The sequence below is a fragment of the Pelodiscus sinensis genome, chromosome 1, assembly GCF_049634645.1.
Source record: "Pelodiscus sinensis isolate JC-2024 chromosome 1, ASM4963464v1, whole genome shotgun sequence".
NCBI lineage: Eukaryota > Metazoa > Chordata > Testudines > Trionychidae > Pelodiscus > Pelodiscus sinensis.
Window position 1 is genome coordinate 269,932,080 of NC_134711.1, and position 21,570 is coordinate 269,953,649.

Consider the following 21,570-nt stretch of genomic DNA (forward strand, 5'->3'; position numbering starts at 1 on the left):
ATGCTTCAGTGGACATAAAAATTATTACACACATTCATGGACAATATCAATACATGGATGGAAAAAGATGAAAGGGAACCCTGGCTGAAGTGGATTCTGGGTTCATCTAAACTGTCTGTATACCACCTACATCCTCCTCATCAAATATTGTTAAATTTGCTGGAAGGTCTGCGTGGGCTCACCACCTAATTGAAGGTCAAGTACACATCTGAGCCAGAACCTAGAGCAGTGGCATCAACTATGAGAGCCACTATCATTCTCATTTAGGGAAAAGCAACCCCCCCTTGTTTCTTCAGGTGCATATTGTGATGTCTATACTGCAAAAGGGACAGAATCTCTTATCTCCTAGGCACTGTAAGGTTGAGAACCTGCTTCTTTACCACAATGAACTATCGGTCTCTGGTGCCATAACAACCCATAAATATCACAAATGGTATTTGATTTAGTGGACATTGTCAGCTGTGCGAGAACCTTCACCTCTGAGTGAAAAAAGGCAGGATATACCCAGGTTCTTTCTGGTTTGGCCAGCAACATAGGATATGAAATATTAACAGTGTTGCCAATTCAAAGATCATGAGTCAGCTCACACAAAATAATGAGAACATTTTCTTTTATGGGGGATGCTTTTTCATTTGCTTGTTTCTGAGCTCTTAGGTAAACTCAGGTCACAGTTTTCAAACTTTTATCTGCAACATAAGGACTAGAAACTTACTTTAAGAAAACAAAAGGTAGGGCTTTAGGAAAAACACTGTCAAGAGACTCAATTGTGAGTTGGCCAAACTGCCTTAACACTTGGTTTACTGTGCTCCCAATTTTGGAAAGATATAGTAATATTTTTTTCTTGTGCCACCTTCTGTTGAGGACCTGACAAGGTTTTAAGTATAGAGATCTTCTTCAGGGTTGGGAAACACACTTAGTGCACATCTACATTTAAAATGCTACATTTAAAACTGGTGCAGTTGTACCACAGTAGTACTTCAGTGACGAAGCAATTTTACTGATGGGAGAAGTAATAGGTATATTGACAGGAGATGACCTCCCATCGATGTTGTGCTGTGTACATTGGGGGTTGGGTCAGTATAACTTTAATGCTCAGGGGTTTGGATTTTTTACACCCCTGAGTGACGTAGTTGTTCTGACATAAGTTTATAGTTTAGACTTGGTACAACTAAATACATAGTAGAACATCGTGTTAAGCATAAGGAGATAACACACATTGCAAGAGACCATTTAAGGTGAAGTGGGCAATTAACACTTCTGTAGTTGTAGGACAAAATAGGCTTACTGGACTATAGGATGTTTCAATGATCTATAAATCCAGTGTCTTTGATGAGTCCATGATTTTTAGTGTCTATCACAGTTATGAATTTAAGGTCCTTGGCTTATCTTTTTAAAATGGTGTGTAGGTTTCTTTAGAGGAAAAGAACTCAGAGGACAGATGTGAAGTGATCATTTTGTGAAAATGTTTTTTTTTATTACAGTTTTTTTATGCTACTGGTCTCCAGTGCCATACTTAGCACTCATTTTTGGGGGAGGAGGGAAGTAAAAAAAAATGGGTATTTTTGTCTTCTCATTTCTGTGTGAGTTCATTTGGGAACATAGTGATTGCTTTATTTCACCTGCACAGTTATTATTGGGGCATTTAGTGTTCTTGGTGAGGTACAGCACGTTGTGAGAGGCCTATATAGGAGTAATGAATCCAGAAAGGTATGTTGATCACTGTAATAGAGAAATCTTTGCTGGTTTACCTGTTGTTATGGATCTGGTGTCACTTTGAATTTCCCACAAACTGCAGAGGTGTTAACTAGACACTCCACCTTGAATGGTCTCTTGTAGTAAGTTTTAGCTTTTTATGCTTAACAATCTTTTCCATCTTGTATTTAGTCATGATGTTCTGATTACCTTTCCCAACCTGATGAAAAGTTCTGCATAATCTCAAAGGTGTCTCTATCACCAACAGAAGTTGGTCCAATAAAAAGTATTTTCACACCCATATTGTCCCTCTAATATCCTAGGACCAACACGGCTACAACAACACTTCAAATTCCTAATTTTAGGCACAGAAAGAAGTAGTTTTAATTACTATAATTAATTATTTGTATTTCAATAGTATTTAAAGATCCCAGACAAAATCTGGGCTTATTATTCTAGGAGCTATACAAACAAAGCAAAAGGACAGTCTATATATCTAGCATATATGGAGCTTGTCCAGGCATTTGGTGTACCACCAAGCACCACACTATAGTTCCAGCCAGTGGCCACAGGCCCTCCGGAGAAAAGTATGCTACTGGTCTCCAGTGCCATACCTAGCACTCATTTTTTGGGGGGGAAGTCATTCTTTTGCATGAAATTCTTCACACCCTGACATAAGATAAAACAAATTGAAAGTATCCCAAATAGAAGAGGAGTGGAAAGTCATGAGAATTACAATGCATTCCCATGTTCTTTTGCTTTGAGATTTCTTTGTTGTTTTGATGAATGTGTGGTATTTGTTAAAACCACACGTGGATATAACAGAATTTTTCCATTATAGCATGGCAGTGATGTGGAGTGAATAACAAAAATATAGTTTCTATACTTTCTTTCAGAATGAGTGTTAGAGGTGGAGCTGGTGGTTTAAAAGGTTTGTAAATAATCCAGACATGAAAGCAGAGCAAATCCATGATTAAGTAGTTTAGATTACATATTAAAAGAAACTTCTCAGTAACTGATTTATGTCCTTCCTTAAAATGTAAAATTCATTTTAATAACTTCCTGTTCAATCCTTCTACATGTATCTTTACAAAATAGGAGCTATCTATATAAAAAAAAAGTTACTGGTGAGGTTACCATAGATCAAAATGTATTATTTGCACAACTCTTTATAGAAATGACTGGTTATTACCTCACTGGTGTCCTAAATAACACTCTGGCAACACATATATTTTTGTTAGGGAAAACTTTTTATAAAACTGTTTTGGAACATATTTGACCATAGCCTATATTAATAGATGTCAGCAAATTTGGGAACATTATGGTTGTAATCATTGACTGAATAGCTTTGGGGAGATAGTTAAATACAAATTTGAGCCTTTATATTTCATCCAGCAGCTAACTTTGAAGCAAGATAATATCATAATTTAATACATTAAGTACAACAAAAGTAAACATTTTTACCCTTATCTTTAGCTGAATCAGTTTCTTAATTCCAGTTTTCTTAAGGTTTTATCATTCTTTTTCAATATCCGGAATGTACTCGATTGAAATTCTGTATTTCCTGTGTAGGAGAAAATTCTACTCCAATTTCTGTGGCCACAGAGAATGAGTGTGGATCTGCAATGAAAGGGGGGTTCTCTCTGGGTTATGCAAATTGTACACAAAGAGAGAAAGTTGACAAGAGGCAAGACAGAGGATGGTGAGACAGGTCTTTCACTGAATGGAGTTTCTGGCTTATCTTCCATCGGGAATGGATGGTTGCTTCAATCAGTTGTCTTCCTCTTCCCTTACCTTCTTTTATCTCCCAGGCCAGCTACTTAGGCTGGTCAGCACATGAGGATTTTGTCCATGCTACATACTTGCAAATGTATCAGTTTAAAGCTTTATTTGTTTTGCTATTTGTGGTTATCTGTGAGTCTCTTTATATGTATATTATAATGATAGACTCTGTGACCTATTTCAGAAGTAACTTTTTGCCTAATCTTCTTTTCAGTTAAATGTGTGTAGTCTTTCTCCATCAAGAAAAAGCTTTCTTAAATTGATCTTCCAGCATGTCTTAAAACATGTATATATTATCGTCTTAATTCTCATCTCACATGAATGTAAATCAGAAGCAATTACACTCCTCCTCTTGTCTACCCAGCTATCTATTTAAACTACTTCCAACTTCTCCTACCATTATCATTGTTTGTTCCCTGTGTGATATACTCCTATTTTGTATGCAAAACAGCAGAAGTGGGTTTATGAATGCTCTTAAGGAGGGGAACACCCATATTTACACTGTGATATTCCAGCAAGCAAGACTGCCGATCCAGATGAGCACCAGCGTGGCTTGCGCTTAGGGTACATCTACACAGCAGGGCTAAAGTCAGAATATGCAACTTCGGCTACATGAATTGAATAGCTTAAGTCGAAATAGCTTAATTCGGCATTTGGTGCTGTCAACACAGCAGGAAGTCGAAGGAAGAACACTCTTCCTTTGACTTCCCTTTTTCCTCATTAAATGAGGGTTACCATGAGTTGGAGCAAGAATTCCTCCAGCCTGGCATTATTTTGAAATATAGGCTTGTAGTATAGACACGTTAGTTATTCCGAAATAACGCTGATGTGTAGACGTACCTTCAGTATTTTATTTGTAATAAAAGTGGTACAAGAGCTCAAGTAATTGGGTGCTGGGGCCAACACTATTTTTGCATTCATAACTGATACAGGAATCCCCGAATGAACTATTAGGTCTAGGGATGCTGGGGTTCAGTCCTGACAAACGCTGGTACAAATTAAGCTCACTGTTTGCTCTCCAAAAGCCATGAATAGAATAGCTGTCAATAGTTGCAAGTTGCCACACAGTTCATGCAAGCAATCACATTTATTTTTAATGGGAAAACAGAGAAAAGAACCTTCAAAACAGAGGTGTGTCACTCCAACTTCAACATCAGGATCTGGTAAATGTTAATCCTTCCATCCTTCCTGAAGGATTGATCCCCCACCTCCTCTGGTCTGCAGCCCTGTCTGTTTGTTTGTTGGGTCAGTAAGAAGGCCCAGAGACAGTTTTAAGTCAAGCAATTTATTCTAAAGTCCTTTCTGTGTATGTTTGGCCTCTGGCCAATCCAGTTTGAACTTCCAAGCAGGTGGTACCTCTCAGGGGGTGATTAATACCCTGGATGATTTTTCTTAATCCCCACTCACTGTTTTTAGTTCCTAGAAGAGCTGTGGTAGCTCTCCTGCACCAGGAAATATATGTCCACCGTTCATTTAAAACAGTGAGCCCCCAAGATATTGCAAGGGGTTGCAGTACCTGTTACATTTACCTCTAAAGAGATGACATTCAATCCCAGCCCACAGTAGCACAGAAACTTAATACAATAAGGTCTTTCAGTGATGTTGGAAGAAATTACCGTATCTATCATACTGTCTTCATTTCATTGTCTAAATGATCAGCCATGAAGTAGTTAATATTGACATTACCATATGTTCGCAAAGATTTAGAAATGCCACTCTCATGGGATTAATAGTATCTGAGGGAGCTCATATATTTGTCATTGTTTCAGGCTATCTGCAGACTCTAGCAGACAGAACTATGTCACACTAGGTTCATATTGGAAGGTTTTCAACTCAGGAATGAGAGCTAGATTCTTTTTTATTTAAATTTAAAATTCACAGATTCTTTGAATGTGAAATTGTTTTGATTCTTATGTAGGTGCATAATACTGTTAGAAGGAGAAGATTTTTTACTTATTTAAAATGGAAAGTCTATTGTGTTATTTGATTGAATATATTTGTGGGACATGATTACCCTAGAATCCTGCTTTTATCTATTTCTTTATAACTTTAGAAATGGAATATGAGGGATATTGTACTCTTTTGTTATATTATTACTAATAGTAGAGAAGCTACAGAACATTTTTGATAAAATATTTCAAAACACCAAAGAAAAGTTGGTGAAGATGTATATTTTATAAACTATGGTTGATTTAATTTACAATCTTCTTAAATTATTTCCCTTCATGATTTCCAATACTTGTACTTTCTGTCACTGTTGCATTCTCTTCTTATTACTTGGACAACTTTTTTTTTTTTTAAATCAGACTTCATTACTTAATTTTAAATGAAAAATACTCATTGAAGTATGATCAGGATGTAAATAATCTTTATTTCACATTAATTTTAGTCCATCGCTTAATCAGATATATTCCCTTCTATAAATTGGATGGCGATGATGTAATAAGCAATTTATATCTCACTTTATATATTGTAATAAGCTGCAATATCAAATATTTCACATGAAATTTGAATCAATATTTTTAAACCACGGTTGTAGCATTTCAACCAATGGAAAATGCAGCAGTGAGCTGCATCACAGCAACCTGTGACTTTATAAACCTACAACCCAACAATTAACTATTATTTCAATATTTTCAATAATATGGAGGGGGGCTAGCATGCTAACTGTTATCTGTTAATCTGATAGGAGAACCATAATGTTTGAGTAATCTTCCTCAAATCTGGTACCCATGACATCATAGCAAGAGGCAAAATTCTAAATATTATGGCTTCCACCAATCCTCCTCTTAGGGTATGTCCAGACTACAAGTCTCTTTTGAAAGAGAGCATCTAGACTACAGCGAGCTGCTTTTTCGAAAGAGAGCACCCAGGCAGTCTGGATGCTCTCTTTCGAAAAAGCACAGTTTGCATTACATAGCACCTTTTTTGAAAGAGCACTTTTGAAAAAAGGCGTTATTCCTCATAAAATGAGGTTTTCCGCGGTTGAAAAAACTGCCGCGTTCTTTTGATTTACTTCCAAATGAATGCGGCAGCAGTCTAGACCCAGGGGATGTTTTTTTCAAAAAAAGGGCACTTTAAAAAAAAAACCAAACAAACCCTGTTGTCTAGACACACCCTTATTGTCTCAGTCAGATAGCAGACATGCTTGCTACCATAGCTATCCTGTCACACTGATTGCTATGAAGAAAACAACATTTGTTAATGGTGATACACGGTCTATGAGATACTGCAATTATTTCCAAAACATGTCAGGAAATATCTGTGCTATTTTTGTGGTAACTGTTGGAAAAATGTTGAGTATTTAATGGTGGCCACTGTGTTAAAGAAACAATCTGGTTTAATGCATAAGACACAGGGCATAGGACCAAGACATGAGTTCTACCCCAATTCTCTTAGGGCTTGACTACACTACAAAGAAGATCAAAGCTGCTGCAGTTTTGTGAAGACGTGCTAATTCAAACTGAAAGGGTGCTCCCATCAACACCAGTAATTCTGCTCCTACGAGGAGTTAGGGAAGTCGAAGGGAGAGTGTGCTCCCATTGACCTTCCACTGTTTGCATGATGCCAAAATGCAATTTAAGTTATTTCGAATTCAGCTATGCAATTACCTTAATTCAATTTTATCCCCTAGTGTAGACTGAGCCTCACTGCTTTGCTAAGTGACCACTGAACATTTGTGCATCTGTTTTCCTTCTCATCCATTGATTTGTATGTGTAAGGTCTTCAGGGCATGGACTGCTTCTTACTATGTGTTTGTATGGGGAGTCCAACTTGAATTGGGGAGTTAAGATATTGCAGTAATGCAAGTATGCCTAGAATTTTCCAGATATTTTCAAGAAAAAGTTTGGTATGACATGCGACAAGCTTAGGAGAAGCCATGATATATGCAGGGTTGGAGGGTTGGAGTTCATAGCAAAGGGAACAATCTATTGTGATCTTCTGTAACTACCAAAGACATTTAATATGTCTATAATCAATTAATAAGCTGGTACTGCACTGTGCACCAAAGATTCATTTCTCAGTAATTTAGTTTTAAAAATAGCAGTAATATATTATCGAGTATGTAGAATATTATTGCCCTTTCACTTTTTGAAACAACTCTCATGGCAGAGTCTCACCCTTTCAAAGATCACTGGTTTGTTTCTTTTTCCTTTGTGAAGATTTTAAAATGTACCTCTGTACTTTATTTTTTTTATCAGCATTGTTTGCTGTCTCAATAAATCCTTCTAATACATCATGAGAAGTTCAACACTAATTATTGCGTGAGAACATTTTCTGCATAACTGTGGGAAGAAAAATAAATTTAAAGTAATTGCCCCAAGAGTTTTATTGTTTTATACTACTACTGTAAGTAACAAGAACACAAAGTAATGTTTGTTTTACTAACTGCTAAAGTAGAAATTTCTTTAATCCCAGGATTACGTTCTTGCTTCTTTGTTCTTGGACATGCTTTCAGTTAACTAAAATTGAAGGTACACGTTTAAGTGCAAGACCTGAACAGGCATAAATTAATATCAAAACATGTTGTCTTTCTCCTTTAAAATTGTAGTGCAATGCATTTGAAATATTCTGAAGGATGGCAGGCTTACAAATCAGGCTTTTTCAGACCTGAGGAATGAAGTTACATGGTGGTTTGGTCAATCCTTTTGAAGTTTTGCTTTTATATTAGGATTTTATTGGCAAGTTGATGCTTCATATGGTGCTCATGAATCGTGCAGGTACAGCACTGGCAGCAGCAATGCAAGGTATCCTAGGAAGGAAGGACTGCTTCTCATGGTGGGAGAGTTTCTGTGCCATTCAGTTATTGATCTCTTTGCTGAAACCAGCGAGGTTTTCTCTTGGCACCAACATTGGTAGTGTCACAGAGAAACTTACTCTTTGGGAGCCGGGCTGTGCCATCAAAATTCATTTCACACAGGATACCAGGGTATGTCTACACTACCCTCCTAGTTCGAACTAGGAGGGTAATGTAGGCATACCGCACTTGCAAATGCAGCCCGGGATTTGAATTTCCCGGGATTCATTTGCATAAGCGGGGAGCCGCCATTTTTAAAACCCCACTGGTTCGAACCCCGTGCAGCGCGGCTACATGGGGCACGAACTAGGTAGTTCGAACTAGGCTTCCTAGTTCGAACTACCGTTACTCCTCATTTCACGAGGAGTAAAGGTAGGAAGCCTAGGAAGCCTAGGAAGCCTAGTTCGAACTACCTAGTTCGTGCCCCGTGTAGCCGCGCTGCACGGGGTTCGAACCAGTGGGGTTTTAAAAATGGTGGCTCCCCGCTTATGCAAATGAATCCCGGGAAATTCAAATCCCGGGCTTCATTTGCAAGTGCGGTATTCCTACATTACCCCGCTAGTTTGAACTAGCGGGGTAGTGTAGACATACCCCCAGAGAGCCAATAAATAGTAAGGGCTGTTGATAAATGTTCATCTGTACGATATTCATCCAACTGCATTGAGGTAAAAGGCTCCATATGCTAGTATCATTCCCTTGCTCTTTCCAGTTTCCCCGATCCTCCTACCAAGATGTCTTCCTACCACACCAGATTTTTAACCACTACAATGCTGCCTAACATAAAAAGCATTTGGGGTGTAACAGCAATTCCCTGATGTTTTGCATGCCGAGTGTCTCCTCACTGAGAATGTTAGCACTTAAAATGACACTGCTTCTTGTAGAGCATAGATGAGACTTGGAAAAGTAGCTAATTCATTATTGCTGCTGTTAATAAGTGACACTAGAAGACTATGAAGAAAGAGGAGAAAGAAAGAGCAGGTTAGCACTAAAGACTTGGAAAGTGTACTATAAAAGCAGTAGGAAAGGGCTTATTGAATGCAAAAAGCATTTAAGGACATAATTTCTTCCCTTGTTCCCTTGCAAAGGGACCTGAGTTTGGACCAGATTCTTTTCTTTGATTGTAGCGCACTTATAGTTGAAGGTCTGGAGATGCACTTCTGCCAAACATGGTAAATGTAATGGATTAAAAGAAGACAGACAATCTATTTGTGGACCAAACCCCACTGGCAGGAACATTTATACCAATTAGTAAGTGGAAATATGGCCCTGTATATAGAAATTTAGCCTGAGAGCAGTGAATTGTGGTTAGTGCTAGTAGAGAGCAGCTTAAGTCTTAAAAAAGACTTAGAAAAGTCTTTAAAAGATTATTTTGACATTTTACTTTTGCTGAACTACAGAAAAGAAAGATACAAGAGCATTTAGCGTTTCTCCATTCCTACAGCTCCTTTAAAAAGAGGGACAATTATGATTTTTCCATTACATACATATTACATATACACATAATATAAAGGATTTACAACCTTGGCGGCAAATATAAAATAGAATTATAGTAGTTTAGAAATTTCTTAGTGAAACAAGAGTATAGTATAAATAATAACTTTAAACTATAGTTATTACATAATCAGTCACTAGGGCAATCAGTGTATGCTTGCTTAGTCCAATCAAGAGTGTACTCATTTTAATTGGGTACTGCATACTCTGCAGTGACTCTAAATTAGGTCTTCCAGACTTATTATTTTAGAAACTCGACATTTGTTTACTTGAATTTTCATAATTAGCAACTATTCCTTAACTAGATAAAAAGTGTAAGTTGGCTGTTTCACAATTTAAAAAATGTTATCAGAGAAAAAGAGAACAAGCCCACCTGCTTAAATTGGTTTTGAATCAGAAAATTAAGGCTTCCTCCTGTGCAAACTTGCTTCAGAAAGTTGCCCTCTCAGGCTAGTTTGTGACTTTGCAGCAATTCCTCTGTATGGCATAGCATAGTCAAGTGCTGCTTCAAGAGCAGTAAATGGAAGGAATCAAAAAAGCACAGCACAGACTGCTTCTCCTATGTGCCCAGACCCGAGGTCTGGATAGCTCACACGAATCTATAAGGATCTTACTTTCCTTGAATCCCTTGGCTAGGCCTCACAGCCTGTAGCTCAGTCAAGTCTGTTGACTTCACTGGAATTGCTTTTGTCAGAAAGAACTACCTTCTGAAAATGAAACATCGCAGATCTGGTCATTTACGTTTTAATGAGTCTGAAGACCTCTCCTAAATACTGCATACATAATGTGCTCTATTATAATGAGGTAGAGCAACCCATATGTAACCCGCACACCTAATGTGGTTTACTGTCCCATGTAGTGGCACTTAGACCACTTACAGTGACAGCTAAGAACAAGAGAGCTCCACAGCCTAAGCTGAGCACCAGCTAGCTTTCTAGCTCAAGCTGTAGCAGCTACTACACTAAACTCCAGGGGTCCAAGGTTCTGATCTGCCTAGTGGTTACATGTAGGTTATGTAGGGGTGGCCTGTGACTATAGGCGGAGTTGGCCACCACCTGGGACATCTGGTGATGACATCATGGGGTGCCTGATGATGACGTCAGTCCATTGATGGCCCTGCAGGTGGGGGTGCCGATCGTGTGTTTTGCCTGGGGCACCAGCTGCCACAGCTGGCCTTGGGCCGCTCCTGAGGTTATGGCTTATATGTTGATGTCAGATTGCTGCAATACCCAGGCTCACAGCTGGGAGTTGAGAGGAGTGTCTCCACTGGCATTTAAATTGAGCCATTATAGTTTTCTACCACAGCATAATTTTTTGGGGGAGCTTGGGGGCATGTATGTGAATATTTAAGATATCCTCCACTGAAGTCAGTTGATTTTTGTGTGTGATTTTAATCAGTTTCAGGTGTTCTCATGGTATATAGAACATTCCAGAGAATGTGCAGATTTTTGATTTGCTGCTATGATGTCCCAGTGTAGTATCACTGTAAAGCAATCTTGTTCTTATGTGGATCTTTTTCAGATGTAGTAGGAAAAAGGATTTTTGTTTATCTTTTGAAAAGGAAAAACAAAACAAAAAATCCTAGGTTTACAATTTAATAATGACCTACATTCAGGACATTAACTGAGAAATTAATGACCAGTTAAGGTTAATGGCCCAAGGCCCTGAGTCATTAAACTCCAAGGAAATGTACTGCACTTTGATTGTCATTAGTTTATTGGAAATGGGTTGTAGATTTTTTTTAAATGTGGGTATTACCAAACATGGGAATAATCTGATGTTCACAGGAAAAGTGGGTGTTTTCTTATCTGCTTCTAGGGTTGCCAGATGTCCAGTTTCGAACTGAACAGTCCAGTATTTGAGCTTTCTGTTGGGAATCAAATTGAAAAAATATAAATGCAAAAATATAAATGTCCGGTATTTTCTAAATAAGATGTAATGTATATTGTGATGTAATGTCAAGTGTGTCTGGTATTTTTTGTTGAAACTATCTGGCAAACCTCTCTGCTTCTTACTGCTGTTCCAGAATAGATAGCACTTCCGTTACAGTCAATGGGATTTTGGCCTATCAGGAGCTGAGCAGCTAATTGTCCCTCTCCCCCCCCCACACACACCTCTTACTCAGAGATAAATGGGACTCCCTTATATTTGGCATAGTCTAGAATAAAACTGCAATGTGAAAAAAAGGCCTGACTCTGAAGTCATCTGTAAATACCCCCAAGTAGGTAGTTACAAGAATGTATAATAGCATAATAGTTTGGTCTGTACATGGAAATGTGCACACTTTGGTCAAGGTTGTGTTGAATATATATTCACATGTGGGTAGGTAGTAAATATTTTCATTATAACCCATGTCTAATTTGTAGGCTACTTACACAGCCCTGTAGGCGGAAAGTCATTTATGTGAGCAAAGGACAAGGAATGCTTAAACCCAAAGCTCTTTATTTATTCACATTGGGGATATGTATGCTGCTATGGTGACAGTTGCTCAACAGTGTCCTACAAATAATTCCAAGTCCTTTCTGATGTAGTACATTTAAAGTAAGGTGACTTAGTGTGATTTTCACTTTAAATAGAATAAGGGTTAAATGATAACTTGACTTATCTTTTAAATGACAAAAAATAAAGAAATTGCAAGACCTTTTCACACATTAGATATGTATTGTCATTTATCATCTAGATATCAGGCTAGCAGTGCAAAGTAATAAAACATATCATCGAAAAATGTGCTATAGGTCTGAATCACTCTTTCATTCCACCTCCCAGCTAACTGTAGTATTAAATCAAACAAGCAGAACATTTCCTTAGGCAGCCATTGCCTTTTAATTTCCTGAAGAACCTTAAAATATCATTCATTACAAGTACTACACATATTTGGTTTTTAAAAGTCTCATAAATCAATAGCAAGCTGACTGTAATAATTATTACAAGTTAGTGCATAATTTTCGTGCTGAAGGCTGCATGCAGAACTTTAGCATATGCAAACGAGGCAATTCAAACTGTGTATAGATATTAATATGAAGAAGCAGGTAACGAGGTGCAGTCTATGAATTATGCATCAAGAGCGGCTGATCTTCAATGAGGAAAATGAATTCAGCATGTAATCTAATTAGTGATGGAAGTCTATTACATCTAACTGCAAAAGCAACCGTCCTTGAAACAAATTTATTTACAGTCCATGTTACCACTTGAAACAACTTTGAAATGATGTGTAAGACAACAGCTTAATTGTAAAAAAATTTTGTTTGTTTGTTTCAGTTCTAGACCTGGAAGGCCTCCTAAGAGGACTCAAAGTGTCACCTCCCCAGAGAATTCTCATATCATGCCACACTCTGTCCCAGGTCTAATGTCTCCTGGAATCATCCCTCCAACAGGTAGGACTTTTAGCAATGCATTAGCATTTGTAATCTTATGTCTAGTTGATTTATGTCCATTTGTTTAGTAATCACAAAAATTAAAAAATGGAAAAAAAACAAAATGAACACCATAATATTACATAATTTGTGCTGCAATATGGAGTATTATACTGTCATGTCAATGTATTGTCTACTAGAAAGGCTAGTGGCACAGCATTTTACAAAACAAACACTTGAGTAGACAATGGACCTTTATAGTGTTTTTTATTTTTTTAAATACTCCTTTGAAGCATAACATTCTGATCTTACTGTTTTTCTCCTTCATTGGGCAAACAATGATTCCCTCAGTCCTTGTGTTTTGAATAGATCCTCGTGACTGCTCTTTTTTTGCCTCTTTGTCTGGCAGTTTGTACAACAGGTGGTATCACCAGGAATGTGTCTGCCTCCAGAGAATTGAGTTTATTAGTTTGAGTAAATACTTGTTGCATAAACATTCCTTATGTTTTCTGACACTCAAATCATGTCCATGTTATATGTCAATGGGAAGAATGTCTGCTTTCCTTTTGATTATAGTAATGTCCACTTAGGCAGCATTTTGCCACTTAATTAAACATCTATCATCCTTTTTAAGATGACAAGATAAACATTGTTGATTCTGCTGGTCTATGGAAATAGTACCATGTTCCGAGGATAGTCTCGCTGGAATCAGTAGGAGGGGCCTACTACTGTACATAGAGCAAATCAGTTTAGATGGAAGATCCTAATGGAAGAGTTGCTATGGAACCTCAGCTCTCACCCTCATGCCATCTCCTTACTTTTCAGGCTAGCAGGAGCCCCTTTATCCTCTGCAAGGCTGATATGAATTCCCCCACTCCTTCCCCAGGTACCCACTTACTTCCTCATCTTCATCTTTAGCACTGACCTTCTCTTCAGCAAGAGGCACACTGCTATAGACAGATTTAAGTGGAAGAGGAGGAGGAGGTGGCTGTAGGATCACAAAGCAGCCTTGAGAGGAATAAGAGATTTTTGTAAGGCTAAAGATTGGGAGGGAGAGAGATAAGGGATACAGGGAATGGTGGCAGGAAGACATTTGGGGAGAAGATATGCAAGGGTGAGACAAGGTGACATGAAATGGCGGAGGTAGGAGAATGTTGGGCAGGCAAGACTGACAACATCGTGTGGGTAAACAGAAAGAACTCCTGATGGGCAGGGTAGAGAAAAATGGAGAATCAGTATTAGAGAAGTAGAAGAAATAGTAGGAGTGAAGAAAACTGGTTAAGAGGAAGTATGGTGGATTCACAGAGAAGAGTGGGAGGGAAAGAAAATGATTTTGGAGAGGAAATGATCAAAAAGGCTAGAGGGATAGACAAATTTGTCACAGGTGGAGTGAGAGAAAGAAGAAAATCAAGGAAGTGCAATCGGAGGAGAAAGATTTGTACAAATTATGTGATGTGAAAGAAGTCAGAGGAAAAAACAGAAGGGAAAAAAGGAGAGGAGGTAGATTAGAGAAATCAAAAAATCAAACAACATGATAATTTTTCATCTTGTATTGAAAATTTTTTTGGGTGAGAGAAGCAAATCCCATTTTTTGTGTCAGGGTTTCTGATCTTTCAAGCAATAATTTAAAGTAAACTATAATAATTATCTATATAGTCATCAGATCCTCTCTTGCCCTCCAAAAGTATCCAGGATAACAATTTAATCATAAATGTAATAAAACATACACTACCAGATTTTTAAAAACGCTATATAAAATTGAATGAAGGGGTCCAGATAAATAAAATACATTAAAGGGAAATGGTTTGGAATGGAAGGCTGCAAATACAGAGAGAACAGTGGTGATTTTAGGGCATCTTTTCTGAGGATGGGAGCACCTTAGGTTGCTTCATAAATGTGTAGTCAGATGGTGAGATCCTGGAATAGTAGGTGGAATATGAATACAAATACTTTCAGTACCATGCTCAAGGGATAGGTCTTGTAAACTTCAAGAGCCAGCACATGAACTTCAAGAGCCAGCAAGTAAAAGTCAATCCACCATTTTAAAGGCAGCCTAACATAAATATGGCGGGCTTAAAATATGATCACGATAGCTCAAATGAGTGAGCAGTTGCACTGCTATATTCGGAATCAGCTGCAACTGACTGAGCAGCTCCAGGGAGAGGCTTGCCAAGAGGGAATTACAATAATTGTAATTAACACTGTTAGTGCTGATAATGAAAACATACCATTTACATGCACTGAAAACTCATATGTTAAATTTTCTTCACTATATTTTTCTTCACACATTTCTTAGTTAAAATGTTTAAAAGTTTGGGGTTTCCATAAGGATAGGTATTTGTCTATAAATAAAACAAAATATAATCTAGTGTTTTTTCATTAGTTGATTCTCCACCTTTCTTAATTTCCTTTCCGTAATATACACATGGAATCATAGAACTGGAAGGAACCTCAAGAGGTCTTCAAATCCAGTCCCCTGCCCTCATGCTTAAACGAAGCACACAAGATCTTTTATAGGGAAAAAGGCAGTATGCCGCATTTATTGAGAATACAACAGTTGCATATGCTTTTCAATCACTCACACACACAAACACCATGCATACACAGTCCTGCCAGACGATGTCATAGTTACCAGTCCAGATTCTGTATCAATCTAGTGGCCAGTTAGATCAATCAATGGATTCTGCTGTGTCAGCCTGTGACTGGAGTGTTATCTTTTTTATGCCAGTGTTCCCAAAACATTTCCAAAGCTCATCCTGTAATCAATCATCTTTCAGGGGTGCTAGCTCTGCTATAAGGCCGTCAATCTGCCAATAATCCAATCAACTTGTGAGGAAGGGTATGCATTGATGGTTATAGATGGTTCTTCTTTGACGCTGTGTAGTCTAGTTTTCACCCACGCTCACCCCTCTTTCTTCGGCCATCTGGTTCTGACCAATAACTTTTGCACCTTTATCTCGACACATACATACCACTTTCATACATAAACAATCTTTTACAAGGACTCTCGAGGAAAAGCATAATATCAGTATCTGCATTGGGCAAGGCAAAAAGGAATTGTAAATCGAACAATTAAGGCCTTACCCTTTAACATTCCTCTAGTCTCATTAACACAGACACAATATCAAAACTCTATCTCTTTACTCACTACACTTTCGAACAATGAAATGTAGGAGATATATACTTAACTAAAGGATTTGACTTACTTCAATATTAAATATGATTATATATATTACCTTATATTACTAAATCTAAAATACAAATATAAAAAAGAATAAAACTTTCAATTCTAACAATGACAAGACTAAAAACCATCTAGACCACCCCTTACAGGTGTTTGTGTAACATGCTCTAAAATATCTCCAGTGATGGAGATTCCACAATCACCATAGGAATTTATTCCAGGGTGTAGCCACCCTGAAAGTTAGGATTGCCCAACCTAAGCCTCCCTGGCTGCTATTTAAGCTCATTGCTTCTTGTTCTATCTGGTATTAGGCTTTGTATCTATCCATTTGCTGAAATTCACTGCATGTAATTTTATTTTGAATGTCATGGTGAATAGTGCTTCATTATCTACAGCTGTTTTCCCTATTGCAACATTTCTCAAACTGTGGTTTGTGGTCCACTGGTGCTAATTCTCCTTGTTTCAATTTATCAAATCACAGTCACTGTATAGGAAAACAAGTAACTCACTTTTAGCTAAAATTACATGTTCATGTCAGCAATTGGAATAGTTGCCACACAAATGTAATTCTGTCATGGATAGAATTGGAAACATAGAATCATAGAACACTAGAACTGGAAGGGGCCTCAAGAGGTCATCAAGTCCAGTCCCCTTGAGTTTTGCACATTTTCATTTCAAAGAGGAGTTAGATTATGTGACAGTCTTTCTATTAAGATGTTTTTCATATTACAAAAAAAGTTTAAGAACCCATTTCTTTGGCTTTTACTTGACTTGTATGATAAAATGTATGTATTTTGTATGTCAGCTTTATTAGATGATTACTGCAAAAGGATGAGATGAGATTGGTTTGATCTGAAAGACAGAATTGTCATGGACAGTTGCCACTTTTCCATAGGATTGGTGCTACTGTGTAAGCTTTGGAACATTCCCTTGCAGGACCCTCTTCAATGTAGTAAGCTCAAAGAGGTCTAACTTTTCCTTTAGAAAAGGCAAAATGGTCTCACCACCTCCTGAGACCAAACCTATGGGTCTTGAGCATCTATAAATGTCCTTGCTTTCATTGTATTCTTTACAAGAGGGTAGTAGTCTATAATAATGAACTATGAAATAGATTAGCAATGGTGAAATTTTTGAATAGTTAATGGTACTTCTCAATTTCCTCTTTGTTTTCCCCATTTTGTTTCTGTCATTGGGAGCCATCCATGCTTACTGCCTGCTAATGGCCCTTTTTTCCCGTGACTGTGAAATATCAGTGGGAATATATCAAGTCATGGGTGTGTTTACTGGCTTCGTCAATAGTCCCAGTACCAGAAATAACAGAGGAGAGGATGAAGGAAGAAAGGATTCAGAGTGAGAACACAGAGTTTGGGCTCTAATAAGAGGAAGAAAAAAGGAGATGGTGGAACCCTTCAGAAAAGGGAAATTATTCTGTGGAGGAAATGATCAGAAAGGGAAGCCACCTGCTATCAAAAGTAGTCAAGAATGTAATCAACTTCTACTTCCTGTCTCTTCTTTCTTGTGATACGAAGCATGTTGTAATTCTACGATTGTATTGTCACATTATATAATTAAAGTTTCTGCTATTGTTATAAAACTTTAGAAATATTACCATAAAACAAGCAAAGCAACCCAAAGATAGGCAGAGGTGGGGGTTTTTTTTACCAAAAATAACAAAAACAAAAATAAAACAACCAAAAAGTGGAGGAGCACCAGCAGGATTAGAGCATATTAAATAAACAGCTGTAAGTCCTCTCTACTTTATGTAAGTTTCTATTTAATTCACAGATGGTATCACAAGTACCCCATACATTTATTTTTTTAAAGTTGAGCTGAGAACTTTCATCAAGTTTCTCTTCAAGTAGTTTTTTCTCCATCTATGAATTAATGTGTTTAACACTTATTGATCTCAGTTACAAATGACTAACTAGCCTTCTTCTACATTCTTCTTCCATATGCCTTTTTTATATTTCCATTACTTCTGGAATGCATCTGTGTGTGGTAAATCCTTACTGTCTCCTTACAATCTTCCAGTGAAATGCACTGCTTGGAGGGCTTAAGGTGTTACCATTCATTAAATACTAATAACACACAGTATGTAAAACAAACCAAATTGTGTCTCTAGCCCATAGTTCACTGCTGCACTTGGGCTTAATTACTGTTTATTTCTTCTTATCTTTCCCCCATCGGCTTCCTGGAGGAGGGACTGTGTTTTGATGTGTGATTTTTACAAAGTGCTGAATACATTGAGAGTGTTGAATATGCACCCTCAGCAGATAAGTTATCACTATAGATATTAAGAAAAGGGGCAAGGCAAGGAATTGTGGGAACTGGTGAGGCAAAACTGGGAGGCTGGTGAGGCAGGTATAAGTTACCGGTCCATCATGATAATCATTCTCTCAGATATAAACAGAACTATATTCCAAATTTTTCAGTGCTGTGGATAAACACTTTACTGAAAAGGAGCTGTTTGAAGCTGAATCCAGGCTAGATTGTGATGATATGGGTGGGGAAAGAAAAAAAGACTTTGAAGATATGCCACTTCAAGAACAAGTTGCTCTCAAATTATTTGCAGTTTTGGGGTAGCTGTGTTGGTCCCAGAATATGAGAGAGAGAAGGTGGTACAAAAGATTATATTACCTCATTCATCTTTGCTCTATAATTGTTAGTTCAGTTTTGAAGTTTTGTGTCCTTTTGGACATCATACTTCTGTTGATCATCAACTGAAGTCAACAGTCTTAGGAAGCAGATTATTTGTTATATTGATTTTTTTAAAATCTGATGCGGCACAGAGTACAAGCACCTAGATAGATGAAACATACTTGTAAATCTTGGCTCATAAGACAAGGGCAGTTCAAATTTCTTGCTAATATGCAAGAGGGGAGAAGTGGCCAGGAAAGCTCAAATTGTTTAAGAGGTGACCTTCATGAACTGCCATAATTTTTAATAATGAAAAAAATTAACATTTTTCTAGCTCCTGTCTCCCCAGTCATGCTTGTGGTCCCTTTGCTCTCATCTTTATACAACTCTGTATTCTGTTCCCCTTTGACTATATGATGCTGAATATTGGATGGTATTGTGTCTCATAGTGCTGACCATCAAAAAAAGAGTGAATAGGTGGGAGGGAGCTGGATCTGAAGATAATGATGATGGTGGCATGACAAAAATATACAGGTTTTCAGAGTTCAAAAATAATAGCTCAGTTTTAAAAGTCAAAATTGTTCAATATGTATTGATATTTATATTTTGCAATTAACCAACTTGGAAGTCTTTGTTTCACACAAGGCATGAAACTAAACTGAAGAATGAAAATATTCTATTGGACAGTCAGTGTTGCCCATTTTACAGGAAATATTTGGTTGGGAAAATAATAAAATAACTGGAGTTAAAGAGAAATAATGTATATTTGTTGTGTGTTGAACACAAAGACCCCAGTTAATGACATACTGGCATTAGTTACTTACTAATTGTCTCAAGTGTTATGTTCTTTTGTTTTAGCAATTTATCCTAAGTGAATAGTAATATCATGTTACTAACATGATAAAATATGACACAAATGTAATATCTCAGACTGTGATACTGCACTTAATGCAAAAAAAATGTGGCTAAAATCATAATAATCAAACATGATTATAAATTGCATTAATACAGTTACTTTTGCATTTTTGCTTTCTTACCTTGTGTTCACAAATAGTCATCTTTTAATTTATTGTAGGGTTATCAAGCGATTAAAAAATTAATCATGATTAATCACATGATTAATTGCATACATTGCATCCTTTGAAGTGCTGCAACAGCATTTCAAAGGGGCAGCGCTGTGGAAGCCCAGGATCAGCTGGAGTCCTCAGCTGATCCCAGGCTGAGTGCAGCTGCCTCTTTGAAACAGAGTGGCAGTGTTTCAAAGGAGCAGCACTGCAGGAGCATTGGATCAGCTGGAGCCCCCACCTGATCCAGAGCTCTGCTAGTGCTGCCACTTTGAAACACAGGGGCAGTGTTTCAAAAGGGCAGTGCTGCATGGACCCCATGATCAGCTGGAGTCCCCAGCTGACCCCAACTTGGTGCAGCGCTGCCCCTTGGAAAAACCACCCCAGCATTTCCAAGGGGCACAACCATGGGAGCCCAGGGTCAGCTGGAGTCCCCAGCTGACCCGGGTTCCATGCAGTGCTGGAGTGCCCAGCTGATCCCCAGCTCCGCGTTGAGCTGCACGGAGCCCGGGATCAACTGGGGACTCCAGCTGATCCCTGGCTCCTAATGCGCTGCCCCTTTCAAGCGTTGGAGCGGCGCTTCAAAGGAACAGCACAGCATTAACTCCTGTGATTAACATGTTACAAAAATTAATGTGTTAATCCTGCCCTGCGTAATCGCAGGCATTAACGCAGATCAATTGACAGCCCTAATTTATTGTGTTTTATATATTTTCCTAAAATATTAAAAGTATTATCACCATTATGTGATATATGTATACATCCTTATGTTCTTAAAGATATTAAACCTATAAGCTTCACTGGATATTGCTGATATTTGGAACTGCATATTACATAAAAGTTTTTAATTAAAACAAATTCAATAGATCCCATTTATATCCTTATCAGTGAAGAATAGTATATATTACATTGTAATGGGATGGATTCACCACCAAAGCACTTCCTGTTGGCCGTTCTGGGAATTAACTCAGTCCTTCCACAGGGTACACGCCTCGTGTGGTTTTTTTCCACCGTTATGTCTTCTGAGACTTGTGTCACTCCCTGAATTGTGCTGTCTTCTTCAGGACACAGCCCTCTGGTCATTCCCCACTCCATTCTCCCCCCTTCTGGGGAACAGCAGTCTTCCGTCCAACCATTCTCCTCTGTGACTGATTCCAGTCTAAGTTCTAGCCACTTGCCTCAATATCAAACTGCAGCCCTTCACTGGCCACTCCCTTAAGTGGCAAGTGAGGGAAAGGAGGGTGACCCAAATCTACCCACTACTCCGAGCAACCACGTACTGCTCCTCCTACAACTCCTTTCTATTTCCCTGGGCTACTTCCCTACAGCAGCCTCAAGCATCTCCTCTGCCTCAGTCTGGCAGTCATCAGCTTGGAGCTTTCTCTTGATCCATCAGATCCTGCCCAGAACTGCTCTGTCCAGGGTGTTGGGATCCATAGGCACAGCCACTCGCAGCTCCCAGTGGTAATTTTTTGCTGTCCCAGGCCAATGGGATGTTCGGGCAAGACCATCACTTCTTGCAGCTCCCATTGGTTGGGAACAGCAAACTGTGGCCTGCACCCCCTGTTT

General features: G+C 38.2%; 1 protein-coding gene across 7 annotated transcripts in view; it reads left to right on the forward strand.

The window, feature by feature from the left end:
- DACH1 (dachshund family transcription factor 1) overlaps positions 1–21,570 on the forward strand; it is a 492,594-nt gene that overhangs the window by 172,545 nt on the left and 298,479 nt on the right. For all 7 annotated transcript variants that reach the window (XM_075918909.1, XM_075918912.1, XM_075918907.1 and 4 more), the window contains exon 2: positions 13,022–13,137. In XM_075918909.1, the coding sequence (XP_075775024.1) occupies positions 13,022–13,137 (116 nt within the window). The remainder of the gene's footprint in view (positions 1–13,021; positions 13,138–21,570) is intronic.